The sequence below is a fragment of the Lycium barbarum genome, chromosome 9 (genome assembly GCF_019175385.1).
Source record: "Lycium barbarum isolate Lr01 chromosome 9, ASM1917538v2, whole genome shotgun sequence".
NCBI classification, from domain to species: Eukaryota; Viridiplantae; Streptophyta; class Magnoliopsida; order Solanales; family Solanaceae; genus Lycium; species Lycium barbarum.
The window spans coordinates 22,572,485-22,593,494 of NC_083345.1; the positions used below are offsets into that span (position 1 = coordinate 22,572,485).

A 21,010-nucleotide genomic window follows, 5' to 3' on the forward strand; every position below is an offset into this window, starting at 1 on the left:
TTCTTATTTTTTTGCTTTTCCTCAATAAAAAATTCATAAAAAACCCATAGTAAAGAAAACACAGTTCCAGAGTGGAAAAAAAGGATACAACATCCTGGAACTACGATTGTGGTTCCATCCATACGGGCTGAAAGCCCGAAACTAGTCTCCAGTGATGTCAGATACAGCTAGAGGAACCAATATAAGACGATATACGCCATTGATTGCTTATTCAAGTTTAGTGAAAGCTAAAAATATATGTTGTTCAATTCTCTACGTCACCAGCTTTTCATTGCTTTTACCAAATTGTACCTACAACAGTTATGAACCTGGTCGTGTTATGCGAGATAATTAACTTGACCGGAAATGTAATGGAAGTTTTGGCACTTTATCGAGTCTATCTTCAAATCTATGGCCCACTAAGTATAGTCCCAAGGGAAAAGACACGGAACCAATAAGCTATACTTGAATAAATACAGCAACCACAGTGAATCAAATAGATAGCAGTCAGAAATAGGCTACTTGACCTTGGGTTCATGGAAAGCAAATAGAGGATATAAGCTTTTCCACATTCGACGATGTTGAAAACAACACAATCACTGCATGACCCACATAAAAAACAACCCACAATTTTATGCTTTTCTTTTTTCTTTTCTGTTTTTGATAAGGACTTTTTTTTCATGCTTTTCTTTAGACATATTTTGAACAAGAGAACCACTAAGCCAAGGCAAGTTTGCAAAACCTAAAGTGCCAATCCCAACTAAGCCTGGTCGCCGCCACCTCTTGGACGGAGGCCCATGCGTCCGCGTCCACGGCCATAACCTCTGCCACCTCCACCGCCGCCTCTTCCATATCCAGAGCCTGAGTTCATATGTATAAAACAAGATTAACAGAAATAAAATATAACATTATAAGAAATATCATAGTTAAAAAAAAAAACCCAAGAAAGTATCCGTGCATGCAGTACAAAATGGTAACTTCAGAAGTATATTTACCACGATATCCCCATTCACCGCGGCCCCCACCTCGGCCATAATTTGAGTAACCACCGCTTTCTCGACCATAGTTTGAGTAACCACCATTTTCTCGACCATAGTTTGAGTAACCGCCATTTTCTCGACCAGAGTTTGAGTAACCGCCATTTTCTCGACCAGAGTTTGAGTAACTGCCATTTTCTCGACCAGAGTTTGAGTAACCACCATTTTCTCGACCAGAGTTTGAGTAGCCACCATTTTCTCGACCATAGTTTGAGTAGCCACCATTTTCTCGACCATAGTTTGAGTAGCCACCATTTCCTCGGCCCCAATTTGAGTAGCCGCCATTTTCTCGACCATAGTTTGAGTAACCACCATTATCTATTAAAATAAAAGTAGCACAGATTAAACATTTACATCATCGCTGCATCTAATGAGCACATTACTTCACAGAGATCTTAAGTAACGGAAGAACACCTTGATAGTTTCCATATCCACCTCTGCTCCAACCACGTCCCCTCCCTCTACCACGACCTCGTCCTCGTCCATATGAATCTAAAATAAAGTTGTAGTGATTCAAGATGTTATGCAAATTTCCACTTAAGTCGAGTTCAATTCTGCAAATACTCTTTGTTTAGTGATTTTGTTCGGTGCCTCATTACCTTCATTACCAGCATAATAGACTTGACGTGTTTGTCTTGGTGGTTGTTGCTGCTGTTGAGGCTGGTAATTATTATACCTTGGCTTTCTCTGTTCAACCTCAGAAGGAGCTTGATACCTATGAAAAGAAAGTTGCATTTTGGACCATGAAGAGTAAGATAATAATCAGTTAAAACCACATATTTTCAGTGAGAAGACACCAAAAAAAATACAGGAACTGCCATAAGAAAAAACAATTCAAATAACGATCATTGAACAGTTGGCAGGCTGCATTGCCAAATAACAGGAGGAGCAACATTCATAGAATCAGACAAAGGCAGAGAGTTACCCAGCGGAATTTTTGTTCAGTTCTTTTGCTGACAACGTGATTGAAATCATTGAAACATGGCGGGTCTGCTCCACACTTTATCGCAAAGAAACCAATTTCCAGAAATTAGTACAACATGCTATTCATGCTTAGGTATATACACAGTAAAGAAAATATTATGAGAGTCAATGAGCGGTGAAACTTACGGCAAAAGACCCTCTTCAATAGGCTCCCATACATCTGTTATGCTTACTGAGCTGATAGCAGTGTCTTGATGCAGTTGAGGCATTCTTCTCTGCAAAAGATTAAGATCGTTGAGTTTAACCTTAATTTTGAGATTAAGATCATTGAATTGCACCTTAATATGGTAAAATAGGAAGAGGAATAGTAGAAGTAGAGGAAGAAAACCATCTAAACCAGAGAAAGCTACCTTAATGATCTCTGCTATAGCAACTGTTTTGCTAATTGCCTGACCCATTGCTTTCAAGACAATCTCTTTCCCATGCCTCTCCTGAACAGCCATTTATGATAAGAACTTTGTATTAGCAACTAACAGAAATCGTTGCAAAGGCTAAATTAACCAAGAAAATACTCCCACCAAAAACAAGGGAAGAAAGGAATTTAATCTACATATTACCACTCCTTAAAGCCTGTACTTGTTTAACCTTGTAATGGATGAGCTAACCAATAATATCAATAGTGAAATTCCATAAAGGATGTTATATGCATGATATGTGTAAATTACAGAAACTAGCAATGTCATATAAGAGTAAATATTGAACCTTAGAAGCACTACATATCCACAAGATGAGTGCTGCAAAGATACGGATGTTAAGACTACCGTGTGGCCATGCAAAATCATATGAGATTAGAACACCATCTAAAATGGTTCGCAATGTTCTAATTAGACCTCCAAATACACAGATCCCTAGATGTGACACTATGATGATCGAAAGTGTTAAAAGAGGTTATGGAGAAAAGTCTGAAAAAATCCAAGTCTCACAATTTTATGCTGATTTAGCTAAGAGCAGTACACCATGGAAGTAAAGAATCTATATGTGACAACAAGTAGATGAGGTTTAAGATTATGATATTGTTGTTATACTTGCATTAGATCTGAAGTCCCAGTCTTTTCATGGTCGACTAATATGTTAATGTAGGGATAAGGACTCATAAAGCCTTTGATTTCAAAAAGTTTATTTTTCTTAAATAGCAAATTATTTAATATTGGAATGAAATGACGTGAATAGATTGAAATGAATATAGGGAATTCATATTGCCACTACAACCAATATAGAATTCAAGTGTAGTGATTGATTGATTGGTTATCACTCATGTTGGGTACTTGACACAATCATATTTTCGGAATGTGAAATACTGATGGTGAAGTCGAGAGTTAAATTTCACCGGGACAAATAAGGTTTGTGAGACCAGCAAATTTCTGTCAAACAGTTTAGTGCAGCTTGATTCAAGAAACATATTTCGAATTAGCAGAACACTTTAACCTGCCAATTTGGGCTACTTGATCTAAGAACACAATAAAAGCAGTCCAGGACAGGATATACACTGGGAAATTCTCCAAGGTCTATAAAAAACCAGCAGTACTCTAATCTGCGTCAGCAATAAAGAAACCTAAGTTACTCGAACTCGGGTGCGGGTGTCCGATACGGGTGCGGATCTAGATGTCGGATCCTAATGATATAAATTTTAAGATTCGGGGATACGGATCCAGTTATGGATACGGGTGCAGGGATTAGGCTAAAAAAATTCAAATATCTAAAAATAGAGTTATAAAACCTAAATTATGGAATATTATGTGGAAAACTTGAGGAAAAAATATTGATCAAGAGGAGAACCCCGAAGGAGGTAAAAGGAAACAAAGTGACATAAATTTTTTATATACAAGGTATTCCATTTTCTTCAATTTCACCTTAGCTTTAGTTTTGATTAAAGAAATCATTGAATCTGTCCAGAATTTCTATGTCAATTTTGGTCAAAGTAACCAAAATCGGCTGACCAGATCGGATACGGATCCCACACCCACAACCACAACCATGTTGTGTCGACACGGGTGCGGCGCCGAAAGTGAAGAGTCCGAGTAACATAGAAAGAAACACCCATTTCCTTTTCCTCAACCTTTTAATTTTATATTTGCTGCACCGTAGGAAATTTATGGTCATTTGACCTTGATATGCGTCAAATTAGGCAAGCAGGCTGCTGGTCATGCAAAAGTTTCCCTCATATTTCAGATTGCAAAGCAGAGTCACATTGTCGTATATGTCAAAACAGCCACTTAATCAGTTTATGGCCATGAGAAATTCACTCCTAGCTGTGTTCACGTGGTGCAAATCGTCACATAAATGTACACAAGCAGCCACTTCAAAACTTGCAGAGCTTTTGATTTCTCCATACTCTGTCTCCCCTTGTTAATCAAGATCTTTTTTTTTCCTTTTATCAAATGTTAACTATGTCCACAGTGTACTTCCATAAATTGCACAATCTATAACATAGCCTATTGAATTAATGATAAAGTTGAAAGGTTAATATAGTAACATAAGCTTACATTATATCCGTATAAGCTCCAAGTACCATTTTAAATTCACAATTCAAATAAATATCATAAGAAGTGCAATAACCTGAATAATGATTTTGCAATAGGTCTGCGTTAACAACACTAATCTGAATAACGCTTTTGCAATCGTCTACATTATCGGGAAGGAATTTGAGGCACAATACACTCGACAAATAGCTGAGGTTAGCTATATAAATAATTTGTAACCATTCGTTCAACTATTCCACAATAACTGGAAAAAACAATACATGAGAATCCAGCACTTACTAACCAAACGATATTTGATTATGACAAAAAACAAAGTGAAAGGAGAAAAATGGTACCTGAAGAAGAGTAGTGGCGTAGGTGATGTAGTTACGAACCAAACCTTGTGAAGTGATTCGGATCTCATTCTCGTTTATCGGTAGTTCGGGTTTCGGTTTTTCTACTTTTTGGTATCTATCCATTCTTCTAATCTAATAATGCAAACACCAACAACAACCCTAAAACCCTTTTTTGGCTTCTTTGAGTCTCTCTGTGTGTGTTTGAGAGAAGAACAATGTAACGAAGTAAGCTAAACCCTTAACTACTAAATAACAGCCACGTGGATTAAACATTTCTAAACATGGAGTTTTGGGCCTAATGTGAGCCCGTTTTAGAAAGGCCGAAATATTAGGATCTTAGCTGATGCAGATTTAGAGAAAAGATTAAGGCAATTTGCACGATTGTCCTTTCGGGGGTGGTCTTTAATTTTTTACCCTCAAATTGCTGATCTTTAATTTTTGTTCTTCGCCTATTATCTTGAGGTTTTGGGTTCGAATCCCAGCTCAGTTAAAAAGAAAAAAAAATCGCAAGACAGAGTTTCGTAGCAAAATTAGGCATATTCGGACAAAAGTTAGGCCTTAAGGAAGAGGTTTGCCTTAAGGCTAAGTTTTGCCCAAAATTAGGCCTTAAGGCAAGTTAGCCCTAAGGTAGTTAAGGCCTAACTTTTGCCCAAATAGGCCTAATTTTGGGCAAATGTTAGGTCTTAAGGCAGTTAAGGCCTAACTTTTGCTCGAATAGGCCTAATTTTGGGCAAATGTTAGGTCTTAAGGCAGTTAAGGCCTAACTTTTGCTCGAATAGGCTTAATTTGGGGCAAATGTTAGGCCCTAAGGTAGAGGTTTTGTGAAAGCCTTGCCTTGCGAAATTCTTTTTTCATTTTTACGAAGCGAAGGTTCGAATCCAGAACCTCGGAATATTTTCAGCCACTTTTTTAAGAAAAGGACAAAAATTATAGATCACCAATTTGATGGGCAAAAATTAAAGACCAGTGTGTTTGAAGGGCGATCAACACAAAAAAAAAATGAAAAAATAACAACCAAATACCATTCAGCCATCTAGTTTACAAATTATTTACATAATATATAGGTAGTGTATACTTATACTGAATATACATATACATAACTAAATATACATATACATATATATACACAACATATAAAGTTGAAGTGTACACTTTATACTAAATATACATATACTATACATATCTGATAAGTATAAATTATTCATGTATTTTCATATGTAAAAAATTAAAGATTTTAAATAAAATCATTAATAATATATATTTATATCCCACATTTACTAACAAACTTGCATGGAAAGATTATTAAAAGAAGAACACAAGAAGAGAAAGAAGGCATCTGACGATGAATCATGGAAACAAAGAAGAAACCGTGTCATGACGCATCAACAACATTTGTGATCACAACAGTAAAGAAAATAATAATTACCAATGCAACAACAACAACATTTGATGTCGCGACTGAAGGTTATCTTGCCTACACTTGAATTGCTATAAATAGGACACATTTGTGTAAGGAGAAGGCATCCGGGAAAACAGAAAAAGAACAAATCTTTGACATACTCTTTTAGCTTAACATTTTGGTACCCTTAATATTTCTTTCTCTTATACGAAATGTCCTTATTTCTTCTTAGTAGTAAGTTTATTTACTCTATAATGGAGTAACTACTTATGTTGGGACGACTTGAAAAAGCTTTGATAAGTTATTATAATGTATCTGTGGTTTTATTATTTTCTTGTCGAGAAGCTATCCAAATTTCTATCTTTTTGTACCAAAGTAAGGAGGTCTTTTACTATTTCATAATCATTGTTGTGCTGATTTTGTATTTGAAAGAAACAAAATTCGTTACAGCAATTGATTAAACGTAAGATAGTTATTGGACAAGCTAATTTTATTACATCTACTTACTAGTATTGTAGTCTTATTTATTTCAACTCTTATCCGGAAAAGAAAGTGATTTGATTAAGTCTATTGACTCAACAAAAACTAATCGAAAGAGGTTTTTGTTATAATTGGTACAACTCGAACGAGAAAGTATTTATGTTCTTATATCACTAATTGCAAAGTATTTAATTACACATATCGGAAGAGGTGTTTTAAATAGTTACCTTTAAGTGAAAATATAATTGTATTAGAAATAAGCAATTATTTTTTTGAGAAATAATAATAGAATCAAAATTACGTTATAATAATCTTATCAAGTGGATTCAAGGATTCCCAACTCCTCCTTAAAAAATTGTACTCATTCAATTTCTTTACCTTTCAAATTTTACAAAATTTCACTCTTTCATAATTTCGATCCTCCTAAATATTAAAGAAGATAATCTAAATCCGTAGCATAATTGTTTCAATTTCTATGGGACGATATCTTAAACTGTATTATAATTTGACAAAAGCATGAGCAAGAATTTCTATCTACATTGGCCTCGTCAATACCTATATACAACATATAAAGCCGAAGTATATAGATAGTGTAAACTTCGGTCATGTTGGTCAAATAGTTGGTCAAAGGGTATATTTACCTAAGTTTCCCATTGTATTACTGTTTACTTTTTCTAGTCGATATATATAGATTACATACAAAGTGTATATATTATAGATTAGCAAGCCATTTTTAATTTAAGCGATTGGGTGTGAGACTGTTTTGATTATTTCTTCAAAGATTCATTTAATTCTTGTGAGCCTTGAAGCCAAGTCTTCTGAAATTTGAATAGAGTAGTTAAATTTCGGATAAAGTTTGTAAATAATTATTTTTTGGATCTGTAATTGCAAAACAACCGCTGTTTCAAATGTAATCGAAAAATAATTGTTTTTAATACGAAATTAAAGATTGGATAAGAACTACCATTAGACAAAACACGAAAAAAATCTAGCATAGTACGCTTGAGTTCGAAGATTGTATATGCGAAACTCCAACATAAAGTACTAGAGTTCGAAACTCACTTCATGTGGAACTCCAATCATATGGAGTTTGAACTTTTTACAGGTGAAATTCCAACCTATTATGTTGAAGTTTCAAGAAAATGAGCTAGACTAGATTGGGGGAAAATAAAGAAAGAAAGAACAAAAGTAATTACAGTATCTGTCTGAGTACTAGTTTAAGGACAAACACCATTTTTCACAGTGGAGAATACTTCTTTAAAGAAACAAACTCAGAACGAAGCAGAGAAGTATCCTCACAAGATCTGAGTTGGTTTGTCAAAGACGTATTCTTTGCTTCCAAAGCATGTTTTTAAAGGAAAAAAATTGACAGACGACATGAAATGGTCATTTCAATTGATAGTAAAAGATTAAAAAAAGGGCACTCCAAAATGTCGAAGAGGATCATCTGCCACTTTTTAAAATATTTCACATAAGACTAATTTAACCAACTATAGTAGCCTATGAAGAAAGAAAACTAGCAACGATAACATTCTGGAAAGCATATCTTGCGACAAAGAACAACAAGTTGTGTTCTTTTACTTCAGAAAAATTCTGCTTCTCGTTAACTGTTGGTGGTGATGGAATGTAGGCATAAACGGCAGAAGCAGAAGCAAATAGCTAGGATAGAACTTACATGTAATATAGACAACACATAATCAAGATTTTAATCAAACATAAAATCAATACTTATCTCTTGAAGCGTGACCGCGACTGCAAATTGAACCTTCAAGCATTCACGCGATCTTCCTTCAGTTCCACGGTCTGCAGTCTTCTGTCATTGACCTAAGTATTCTATGAAAAAGAATACCCGAGTGGCGAGTATTACGGCTAGGAAAAAAAGGTGTGTCACTTAGGGCTGAAAAGCAATCTATATATAACCACGTTTTAGTAGGGGTGTACATGGACCGGGTTGGTTCGGATTTTTTACAAACCAAACCAAACCATTTGTGTCGGGTTATTAAATCTATAAACCAAACCAAACCAATAAAAGTCGGGTTTTTCGATATCAATTTTTCTCGGGTTTTTCGGGTTTTTTCGGGTTTCTCGGGTTTTTCACAGTATCTAATGAAAAGCACAGAGCAGTGCTTCTTAAAAAGAGTTCTAGTACAAAATATCAACATATAAGATGGAGGCAAAACACTATTTGAAGTTTTAACTTTATAATATAACTAAAATGTCAAATGGCCATAAAATGTCAGATGTAGCAAAAACAAAAATCCAAATCAGTGTAATATACTACAGCAACTGAAAGGAATAACTGCAGCTTGAAGATTGGGCAAAAATCCAAATCACTGCAGCTTGAAGATTGGGCAAAAATCCAAATCAGTGCACTATACTACATCAACTGGGCAAAAATAAACAAAGGCTGTAGCCTGCAAGATACATACAACAGTAAGTCAGCAACTGGATATTAGTGCAAAACCATTCCCCATGGACCAAGTAAGTAATTAAAAATATAGCACTGAAAAGTAAAAGGGGGAATAATGTCATTCTTCAGATGGTCTTCAAAGTATGAATAAGTATTTCATGTTTTGGCATTCCTTAAATGGTAAATCCGATCTCAGATGCATAACAAAACATTAATAATTGATTTATCTAAAGTTTATGCTATTAAGTACCAAATATTAAAAAACAAAAGGGAAGCAAATTGTCTACTTTAACCTTGAGTACTATGTCTAGGATTAGCTTTATTATCAACCTGGTATTCAAGACCATCGGCGGCAAAATATAAATATGGCTGATGCTCACTCTTTTTTCCAGACGTTGACCTATCAAGTAATAATCCAAATACAAAGGAACTTGCAACTCTTCTGATATACAAACACTGTTGCAACCTTCTTTGATTTTAACTTATAAAAGAAAATAGCTTCTCTCATTATATCTTGGTTATCAAGCATTCAACTCACCCTCTGAATAAATTGCAAATCTTTGCAAAATCAGTGACTGCATTTTCTTGTCTTTTCAAGTACAAAATTCATCCTTTCGAGTATAAGCCTTTGTAGAACAAATCATCATTTTAAACAAAAATTAAAGAAGTATTATAACTCATAAGGTCAACGTCAGGAAGAAATGTAAGTTAAGTGGTAGACCAACAAAAGCTATCAAACACAGTCTTAGCAGACTTAGTCTCCAGCTGCTTAACAACCTCTTGCAGGAACTGTTATAATATAGGAGAATAAGTGCCAGCCAATTCATAACTATTAAAGAAAATGAGCTATACAAAACAACTTTTTGTAGAAGAAGCCTGTAACTTTTGTAAAAGAATAGTGTAATCAATTAACATACCAATTCTCACACAGATAGTGCATCATGAACGAAACTGGCTAATCAACGCTCAAAGGTGAGTCTCCATACTCTGCAAGAAAAAATAATAAATTAATAAGTAAAACTGGTTAATCAATGTTATATGCCCATCATAAAAGAAAACCAACAGCTCTTTGAGAAATAAGTAAAAGAAACCATATATGCATTTAGGTATAGATTCCAAATTATTGTTTGCTTCTGCTACTACTGCAGGCCTGCGACTGATTTTCTCAAATATCCACTTTTTAAACAAGTATTACATGGTATTGGACTATTGGTGTAATTCAGTTTCTGCATGGAAGAAGGAAGTCAAAGCAGAATTGCATATCTGCTGACTGCTGCAGTTCATAAGTACCATCAGGACATGAGCAGGATAAAAAAATAGGGTCATGCATGCAAATATTCATCAGATGTTATTTGACAATACCTTCATAAACTTGCTCAATGTTCTGGACTTCTTCCAAACTGTCATGAAAATTGTATTCTTTAGAAGGTGATTGTAGCCATTGTTGAGTACAAATTAGAGCTTCTACTGTTTTTGGTGATAAAGAACTCCGGTAAGAATCAAGAATTCGACCACCTGTACTAAATGCCGACTCAGATGCAACAGTAGAAATAGGAATAGAAAGAACATCTCTAGCAATTTTTGAAACAACTGGATATTTACTAGACGAAACTTTCCACCAAGACAAGATATCAAAATCTTTATTCTTCACCACATCATCCATCAAGTATATCTGAAGATCAGTTTTTTTTGCAATATTTCCCTCGTCTGCCAAATGTTTCTCCCATTCAGATTCCAACAAATCATCGGTTTCACTCATGCTAGTATCACCTCCAATATTGTCATTAGAAGAAGCATCAACGACAGAGTTATTGTAAGAATCATACAAACGCGTTAAAACACTTGCCACATCTTCCGACTTTAATCTTCCCAACAAAGGACCATATGCTTTGGAAAGACTGAAGTTTACATACTTCATCTTATATCTGGGATCTAACACAACAGCAACAAGCAATAACATATTCATATTCTCAAAAGTTCCCCAATACTTCTCAAATTTACTTTTCATCCTGTCTGCCATATCAACCAAAATAAGATCTTCGCATGTAGAATACTTTTTAATAGAACTTCGAAGAGTAAAAAATTCACCGAAGAAACAGTTGGAAGTAACATACAAAGTCCCTGAAAATTTTAAAGTGGTCTGGTAGAAAAGATCAAGAAACTTGACAAAAGCTCTCACATTCTTCCAGTCATTTGCTGATGGATTTCCTCTTAATGCACTTATTTCTCGACAATACTTTTGGTATTTATGGTCATCCAAATACATTCTTGTAAAGGCTTTTTCAAATTTTATAGTTGTATCTAACATTGTATATGTCGAGTTCCATCTAGTTTCAACATCAAGACTCACAAGACCATGAGTGTCTATCTTAGTTTTTTCAACAAATGACTTAAAAGAAGCAAACCTTGAAGGAGAAGATCTAACATATTTTACCGCATTCCTTACACGAGAAATGGGTTCAATTTGTTCATCTAACCCTTCTTTTACAATCAAGTTCAATATGTGAGCACTACACCTAACATGTAAAAATTCATTTCCAAGTATTGCCCCATTCCAATCATCCATTAGCACCTTCAAATGCTTAATGGCAGTATCATTAGCAGTCGTATTGTCTAAGGTTACTGTAAACAAGTTATCAATGCCCCAACCCAATAAGCATTCCTCAATTCCCTTAGCAATAGTCTCGCCTTTGTGATCTGGTGTTGGAAAAAAGTTCAGAATTTTCTTTTGTAAATTCCATCGGTCATCAATCCAATGTGCGGTGACAACCATATAACTCAAATTTTGGAGTGATGTCCACGTGTCACTAGTAAGGCAAACATGTTGGTCCTTGATAAGATATTTAAGCTTATCTTTCTGTTCTTGATAAATCCTCAAGCAATGCCTTGCAACAGTAACACGAGAAGGTAGTTCAAAATTTGGTAAGGCTTTAGCCATCAATTTCCTAAAGCCTTCTCCCTCTACAACTCTAAATGGCTGCTCATCAATAATTACAAATTCCGCAATGGCCCTCCTAATTTCATCCACATTATACACTACTCTTTCATTAGAACCCAAAAGACCTTCTGTCCACCCTTCTTTAATAGGTTTTAATGTTGTTTGTCTCTTATCAGCGATTCTAAAGGGAGATTTGTTACATTTAATAGTTAGATGTGACCATAATGTAGTAGTCCCATTCTTGCTTTCGGCAGCAAACGTTTTTGGACAGTAATTGCATTTCGCCCTAATTTTATCTCCTTTAGCTTTAAATTTGGTGAAGTGATCCCAAATCTCGGAAGTCTCTCTACCACTATTCCCAGATTTAAAAGGTTCTTTAGGAGTTGTTCTTTTTTGTTTTTTAGGAGGAGTGCGTCGATGAGGAATGTTCTTACCTTGTTGTTGTTGAGATTCTGTTGGCGCAATCGGAGGGTTGTTGTCAATCACTAGCGATTTAGTTCCAGAAGTTGTAGCTTCCATCGCGAAATACAATTTCTGTATATAATAAAAAAGTTGTAATTTGTAATAAATCAACAAATTGATAGCAATATAAATAAATTTGTAAAATGTTAAAGCTAATTAGGAAAACTAAAAGGCTTACAGTGTAAAGTTGAGAGGAAAACCTAAGCTGCAAAAAAAAAAAAAAAAAAAAAAGAGGTCAACTCACTTCAAAGATATTCTGGATGAGGCAATAGCTGCAGGGGAACTCAAATCAACCAAAGCATATGAAAAATGGGCAAAGGAAGTGTCTAAAACAATGCACTTCAGTTCGACGAGTTGCGAGTTCGGACTGCAAGATGGAGTTGTTACAAGTGGAGGCTGGTAATAAAGCTGAAACCGCGCCTACTTCTACTGATCCGGATACCCTTGTCAGGCTTGAGTGTCTAGAGAAGGAAAACACAGCTCTTAAAATTGAGCTTCTAACTGGTTCAAAAGTGTTGGGAATTAGGACAATCGAGAGGGATTTGAGCACTCAAGCAGCAGAATCTGCTAAGAAGCAGCAACTGGAAAGCATAAAAAAGGTGAAAAAATATGGAAAATAAAACAGGAGGATTTAGCAGTTGCTGCTGACAAGCTTGCAGAATGCCAGAACATCCACTACTCAGGCAACCACTGCCCAAGGCAAAAATGGTTTCGGGAAATTGTTTTCTCGTATCAGATACATGGCTAATCAAATTCTGTTTGATAAGCAAACTGTTTGGTTCAATAGTTATGAAAATGTTCAGAAGCTTCAAATAGCATTAGACACCTTGAATATAATATATATATAAAAAAAACCTGAAACCATTGATTGGCTGGGCTTTCAGAGACCCATAGGGACCTGGGATGAGGAGGTCATCAGGGTAACTAGTTTGAAAACAGGAAAGCTGGAAAGGGAGCCACTCTGAGCACTATATTTTCACTGCTGCAGCCTTGGTTTGGTGCTGTAACAAGGTGCATAAATGCAGCAGTTTTGATTTGGTGCATGCTGCATCTGATCTGTTATTTGACTGCTGGTGTGATGGCAAGGAGATTGCAGGGAGTCCTTGGCATAACTCATGAAACTTAATTATGAAACAAGGAAATTGCAGGTTTGACTCAAAAGAACAAATCACAAGAACAAAATTTACTGCTGGTGTGAATCAGGAATCAGGAGGAAAAAAGAAAAGAAAAGGGGGAGGCTGCAATAAAATGTGCAGCAACTGCAAGGAATCAATGCAGAGTTGGGAGATACAACTTGCTGCATATCCTTAGCGTGCTCGCCTATTTCATTTTGTCTATTTCATTTTGTCTATGCAAAGGCTATTTTACATTGTACCCCCCCCCCCCCCCCCCAAAAAAAAGGCTATATTACAAATCCAACTGCTGAAGTAAAATACTAAAATTCAACAGCAAAGGCTCTGCTGGTCCATCATCAATAACTGGGCACCCAAGCATTTATATCAAATGAAAAGACTTCTTCACAGCCCTTAAATTCGAAAGAAAAATAATCAGACATTATGTTATCGAATTATCCGAAGATATAAAGAATGTTAAAAATAAAAAAGGCAAACTTAAAGCAAAGATGATTCGACTCTATACTCTAGGTATATATTGATATCGTTACATACATCAATACCAAATAAGTTTATAAATCACTACAAAAAAATTATTATTATTGCACTGATTTTTCACTGAAAATTTTAATTGCTATTTCCCACTGAATGTCGATAGGAAAAACATAATTAGTAGAGTTTTCACACAAATTATGAAATTTTTCAACGTTTCAATGTGATCCTGTTTCCCACCATATATTTTCAAGGTGCATAAATGCAGCAACTTGGAGTTCACATAGCTGGTTGTGAATAGCAGGTTAGCAAGGAACTCACAAGAACAAGTAAGTGTTGATATACACAAGTATACTGTGGATATACACAAGTATTGGACTTATGGTCAATTTGTGCACCAAGGGATCAAACTTGGGACACAATTGATTGACAACAAGCAGAACAACATAATTCATTTACTTCACTCAAAAACATTAGAATTCATAATCACAAGAAAAAACTCAGAATTCAAACTGATAAATCACAAATGAAAAAAATAGAAAAAAAGAGCGAAACGAAGAAATGAATGATAAAGGAAGAATTCATTTACTTCACTCAAACATAACAATTCATAATCACAAGTGAAAAAATGAAGAGAATAAACTTGAAAAACAGGCTGATAAATCACAAACGAAAAACAAATAAAATAGATACAAAACCTAAATGCTTCACAACTATTCAAAACATAACAAAATTCATTTACTTCACTCAAAAATGAAGAAAAAAAAATTCGGAATTCAAACTGATAAATCACAAATGAAGAAGAAAAAAGCAGATAAATAACAAAACAAAAGGCTTACAGTGTAGTCTGTAGGGTTGCTGATTTGAGAGGAAAGCAAAAGAGGGATCTAAAATGAGAAAAGGAGAAGTGGAGAACGACGGCTTTTGTGAAATGAGAAAGGGATATGAAAATCTGATTTTGGGAGAAGGGTTGGTAGGTGAATATGGGCTTTTTAGATACATATGATATGCTATTATGCTGATTGCTGAATTGCTGATATGCATTACGTTTTGGATATTTGATGTCCATTTCCTTATGGGCCATTTTTGTATATTATTTACATGGGCTTCTTAAATCCAAATCTAAATGTAAGAAAGAAAATAAAAATTATGAAAAAATTTAAGAAAAAATTTATAAATTACATTTTAATAAATATTTTTATGTATAACATAATTTAAAACTAGTATATCTATAATCGGGTCGGTTTGGGTTCGGTTTGACTTTTTTTAGTTAAAACCAAACCAATTCTATAATGGTCGGGTTTTTTTTTCAAACACCAAACCAAATCGAACCAAACCACTAGTCGGATTTTTTTTTCGGTTTGGTTCGGTTTGTCGGTTTGGTTCGGTTTTTCGGTTTGCCCTGTACAGCCCTACGTTTTAGAGTGCAAATCCTAGTCCAAAATGCGTGGGTTTGCTTTTTCCCCAGTAATATTATTTTCCAAGTCCAAGAATAATTAGGCATAGCAGGGACTGCAAATTTAATAACGAGGCTTTCAATTGTGGTATTAATTCGGAATATGAATGAGTTAATCCTACCACAATAAATTACAATTTATTCCACTAAAAAACTGTAATTGCACCCCTCAGTTTAATTTCGAAATCTTTCATTAAATCTTATTTAACTCCCCATGTTAAGATTACAGATACCAATCAATTAAATTAAATTACTGACAATTTAATTTATTGACTAATTAAATCCTTTATATTTTCGCTTAACTCATATCATGTGATGGATACAAAATCCACCTGCAGGGTTTTCACATGAGACTTATAAGCATCCATAAAGGGATATCATCAATCTCAAAGTCAAGATATGGATTCTATCAACTAATTATTATTTCACAAATGTATTTTGCCATTATCCAATTTATCAAGAATATATTGACTCACAATTGAGTCGCACTTTTTAATAAATCAAAATAATGAACAAATGACATTGATCATAATAATCATATCAAAATTAAGAGTATAAGTACATTTAATGAGCTAGAGAGGTTGTTTTATATATTCAGTACAAAAACACTTATCTCTACTTAGTCCGTTCAATACACACAAAATGTACTAACACAAGAAGTTGGAATAAACTCATTCCCATAATCAAGATAAATTATATTTTAATCTCGTGCTACAATCATCCTGATGGCTTTGTCCAATTTCCATCTTAGATTATGAACATAAACTTTATACTTATAAGAAACCGATGATTTAATCTTCCGTGTCTAAGCTAAACTCTATACACTAAATCATCTAATATATAAGTAAAGGACACACATAATAGTATAAGATCTATTTAACTCGTTATTAAAAATTGAATAAATAATTGTTTTATAATAAATACTAGATCCAAACACATGGTTAATTGTATATATCCCAACAATCTCTCACTTAGACTTTTAACCATGACAATTGTTAGAATATACCATATCTATACGCATGGTTAATGGTATATACCCTAACAGGTGGTGCTCAAATTTGAACTTGGGGTTCTCAATTTCCTATTCTTCGATCTGAATGGTGGAGGTTGAATTTTGTTGTTTGTATCTACAGTTTCTGGGCCGTGAACAGTAGCTCGTGAATGAGTGATTTTCTCCTTTTCTTCTTTAGTTTTGGTGCAATCTTGTTTCTATTGTTGAACTTGGTCCGACACTTGGTTTGTGGCCAATTTAGAGAACTATTGTAACTTCTGTTGATTGATTTAATGGAGCTTTGTAAGTTGAGGTCCCGCGGTTTTAAATCTTCACCTTGAAGAAGTTTCCACACAAATCTTTGTGACGTTTGATTATGTTCTGCTTCTCCATATTTTTGTTGGCTGGTATGCATATTGTCCGTATACCATCTGTGCTTGAATTTGTTTGTCTTCTCTTCGTTTAAATAGTTTGACAAATTTAAACTTTGAGTATTTCTTTCACTGCTGCCTTTGTCGTATGTTATTGCTTTTTTCCCCAACATGACGATCTAATTACCATTTAAAATACTTCTAAAGTTTAATTTGTAAAATCCTCTACAAATAAATGCTTCTAATGTAGTACTATCATAATTCTGTTTTCTTTAATATGAATTGGAATTGGAATTATTAAAGAGTAGAAAATTGGTTTGAGTAATTCGTTAGAAGATCAATAGACAAACTACACATAATTGGAATCGATGTTACATTAATCTGCCCTCCAAAATTCTTACTCATTAGTACATCTGATAGGATCAAATTTCTAGCTGCTCATCAATTACTGCACAAGCCATACATCTGATAGTTTATCAAATTTGTAGCAACTCATCAATTACTGCTCAGGCCAGAACGTGCGATTTTATTGATGATATGTCTAGGTCGCCATTGGTTCTTATAGTCTTCATAGCTCTAGCACCACAACTGTTCAAAAAAGAAACAGGAATTAATCAGATTTATAGATTTATCGAAGCACAAATCTAATTTAAATACAATTTCCCGTATAATTATCAACCTTTATCCACTGCATTAGTAAAATCAATATTTTTTGCCATCTTAAAGTAACTAAATTTTGCTCAACTTTAACAATAACGTCATAAAATTACGTATTTTTTGTCACATAAAATAGATAGTTGCTCATAAAGTACAAATGACCAAAATGTTAAATTTCAGCGTTAGCTTTGGTTTTCTTTTGTCCGATAAAATGCGATTAGTCAACAATTGTACACGAGGATTCTTCTTATTTTTTGTCTTTTATATTGTCCAAGCCTAAATTTTGGCTTTTCAGTCATTTATATTATCTGAGCAATTCGTACATAGTTCAGTTTAATAACTTTATTATCGTAAATATTAAAGTTCAATGATTATACTTGAATCAATTAACCAACAAAAAAAAAAAAAAAAAAAAACTAGTATAACGGCTAAGGAGTCTTACATTCAGAGTCAGTGGTGATCCAGTTCAATTTAGCAGCAGCAGCAGGGCACTGATCTAAGTGGATGGGAGTTGAGTTTGCAGAAGTAAAATTGATTTTAATGGATTGTTCATTGTTCTTTGTTGGAGGATTAGGCATTGACATGGCAGAGTAAGCAGAGCAAGTTGTGGAGCAACTTTCAACCTCCCATCTAAAGCTAATTTTGGGGGAGTCATTACTCAGTTGATCATCATCTGGTACTGCCTTTAATGCTGGTCTGTTCCGGAAGTTGAATACCTGCAATTACCTGTGTTAATTCTTTTCCTCAAACACACACATATAGCCATCATGTACAGATGCAGTAATCAATTTCCTCGCAAATGGTCATATTTTACATATATGGAGTATATATATTTTTAGTTTTTTTTTTTTTTTTAATAATATGCTTGCGTATATATAGTTCGAGCCAAAAGTAATAGGTTTAGTTAAACTAACAAAACTCGCTTTAAATTCGCTTTTGGCCAATCACTTCTACCTCTAAAATAACCTAACTGGCCTTTGGACTTTCATATTATTGTATATTGCAACATCCTTCTGTCCAGCCTCCCAGGCTTGTTGTTGGATGTTGACTATATATTTATCAGTATATAGTTGATAATGGAGGCGGATCTAGGATTTGAACTTTATGAGTTCATATTTGTAGTTCTACCACTTCTATTAAATTTACTAGGTTCAAGATCTATTATTTTGTACACATTTAATGATTTTTTTTTAACATATTTACACAACTAGGCCAAGCCTGTGAGTTCAAATCAAGGGCGGATCTAGGGCTCACCAAGGGTGTTCACCCGAACATCCTCGGTAAAAAATTACGCCGTATATATAAAGTATTTTTTTTTATGTACATAGATAGATTTTGAATACCCTCAACATAAGTGAAGAGGTTGGTTTAGTGGTTTAGAGGGTTCAAAATTCACCTTAAGATTCCAAATCCAAATCTCAGACACTATATTTTTATTTTTGAACCTCCTCTATGAAAATCTTAAATCCGCCGCTGATTCAAATGAACACATATTTTCGTTGAATAAACCCCTGGTTGGTAAACAGAATAAAGGCTACCTCTCTTTCATGCCCGGAATATTCATATATATGTACACGAATGGGGTCGTGGAAACATGATTGGCAGAAAAGATATATGGTTAAGTAATGCAAAGAATATATGTGGACAAGTATTGCAAACAATATAATCCCTTCTTCTCAGCACTCTCTTGTCTCAGTTTATGTGATGCATTCTGGCTTCGCAAGAGTTTAAAAAGAAAAAAAGTTTTTGAAATTTGTATCATAAACAAGATTTAGATATTTATGGGGTTATGCTAGACAATGTTTTGTCTAACTTTTGTGTCAACTGAGAAGAAATTTTCCATAGGATATAAAGTTGTTGAGAAATAAAAAGAAGAAATGTTCACCTTTCTGCTTATGTATTTGCCTCCCTTCTCAGCTGATTTATTAGCAGCAGCCCATCTTAGTAGCTCTTTCATCTTAGAAATTGTTTTCGCTTTATCTCCCTTTGGTTTTTCTTTCTTGTCTGCACCAGAGCATCGATCTTTATCGTTCGTTGAGGACAATGATGTCGATCTTGAAGAATCAGTAATGGGCAAAACTTGGGTAGTTCCAACATGATTTGCTGTTACTGATGAACCTGCCTTGTGAGAAAAGCTTAATCCTCGTTTAAGACTCTCTTTTTTCATCTTCATGCAATATTCAAAATGTTGCCTTCTATGGCAACTTCTTACTCTCCTTAGATGAATTGTGCTATAAAAATACTCCTTGGAAATATCCTTCCTATTGCACAATATATTGAATAAGCTGAAAGTCTTGCTTCTTGATTTGCTTTTATCAGCTCTTCTTCTACTACTCTCCCGACAGATCCCAAACAACACAATGTCTTTTGATTTCGCCTTCTGTCCTTCTTTCGATTTCGCCTTCTGATCTAAAAACCAGATTAAAAGAAAGCAAATTAGGTTAACTTCTATATATACACTTAGAAACGTAATTTTTTTGTACCATCAGTTCACTTAAAAGGTAATTATAGCTAGTTCATCACCAGATCATTTAAAAGACAATTACAGGTAGTCAAATACCCGTAACAAGTAAAATCAGTAATCTAAACAATAAGGCAAGTAATTCTATATAGCCGCAGGCTGATATTGTACGGATTCGGTTCCACTATCAATGGATATAAATTCTCAAAAATGACACAAAAAAAAAAATGCAAGAAAGGAAGGGGTTGGAGAGTTTATTTTCACTTACTGTTGACAGTTTCTTTCTTGCTTATAGAAGGGATAGAGCTAGAAGTAGTAGTCTCATTTGCAGTCTTGAAAAGCTTTTGAAGGAGCTGTTAGATGTACGTATATATAAATGAACAAAGTCAGCATATATAATGGATGCTAGTTCCAAGATATAGATGTGAACGTGACAAATTGGATAATCTGATGAGAAAGCTAGTTCACCTGCATGTTTGGGTGGAAATATATTATAAAGAAAGTGGAATCTTGACTGTAACTGTGAGTGAGACAAGATTTCTGGTCAAATGGACAACGCAGCAGAAATCTATCTGTGCTGTCTGTAATGCACCAAAGATTCCTGTCTTTGGTTATAATACAAACTTATGAGAACTTTTAAAGGAAGATGCAGACAAAAATGTGGTAATAAGACTAGGGCAGAATCTGAGACAGCCAGGCAATGAGATGGGGGCTAGTTGGCTTGTAAATATTTATACATAACATGACTAGACTGCTCATGGGGTGGTTGCTAAGTAGATCTTGAAAAAGTAATTAAGAGGTACTAATGAAGGGAATGCCCATTTAGAGGTTAGAGGATTTTGAGCCCTTGTGGCAACAATTTTCACCATAAACATGTAGGGCTACAGTTACTTCACCTAGGAGGTCGCCTTCAATATGTGGGCCGTCTTGGGTTCTTTGAAATATTTCAAAGGAAAAAGATCAAAA

The 21,010-nt window shown here is 34.5% G+C and overlaps 1 protein-coding gene across 2 annotated transcripts; it reads right to left on the reverse strand.

Moving 5' to 3' along the window:
- Nucleotides 1-17,196: 17,196 nt before the first annotated feature.
- On the reverse strand, nt 17,197-20,801 carry LOC132609987 (uncharacterized). 2 transcript variants are annotated; one of them, XM_060324220.1, is made up of 5 exons: nt 20,513-20,801; nt 20,313-20,397; nt 19,469-19,968; nt 18,026-18,299; nt 17,197-17,514 (listed from the first exon to the last, which is right to left on the reverse strand). In XM_060324220.1, the coding sequence occupies exons 1-5, from the start codon at nt 20,516-20,518 to the stop codon at nt 17,495-17,497; spliced, it is 885 nt and encodes a 294-aa protein (XP_060180203.1). In that variant the 5' UTR covers nt 20,519-20,801; the 3' UTR covers nt 17,197-17,494. The 2 variants fall into 2 exon arrangements, with proteins under 2 accessions (XP_060180203.1, XP_060180202.1); XM_060324219.1 differs by having other exon boundaries at nt 17,198-17,514; nt 19,469-19,992; nt 20,513-20,800.
- Between the last annotated feature and the right edge of the window lie 209 nt (nt 20,802-21,010).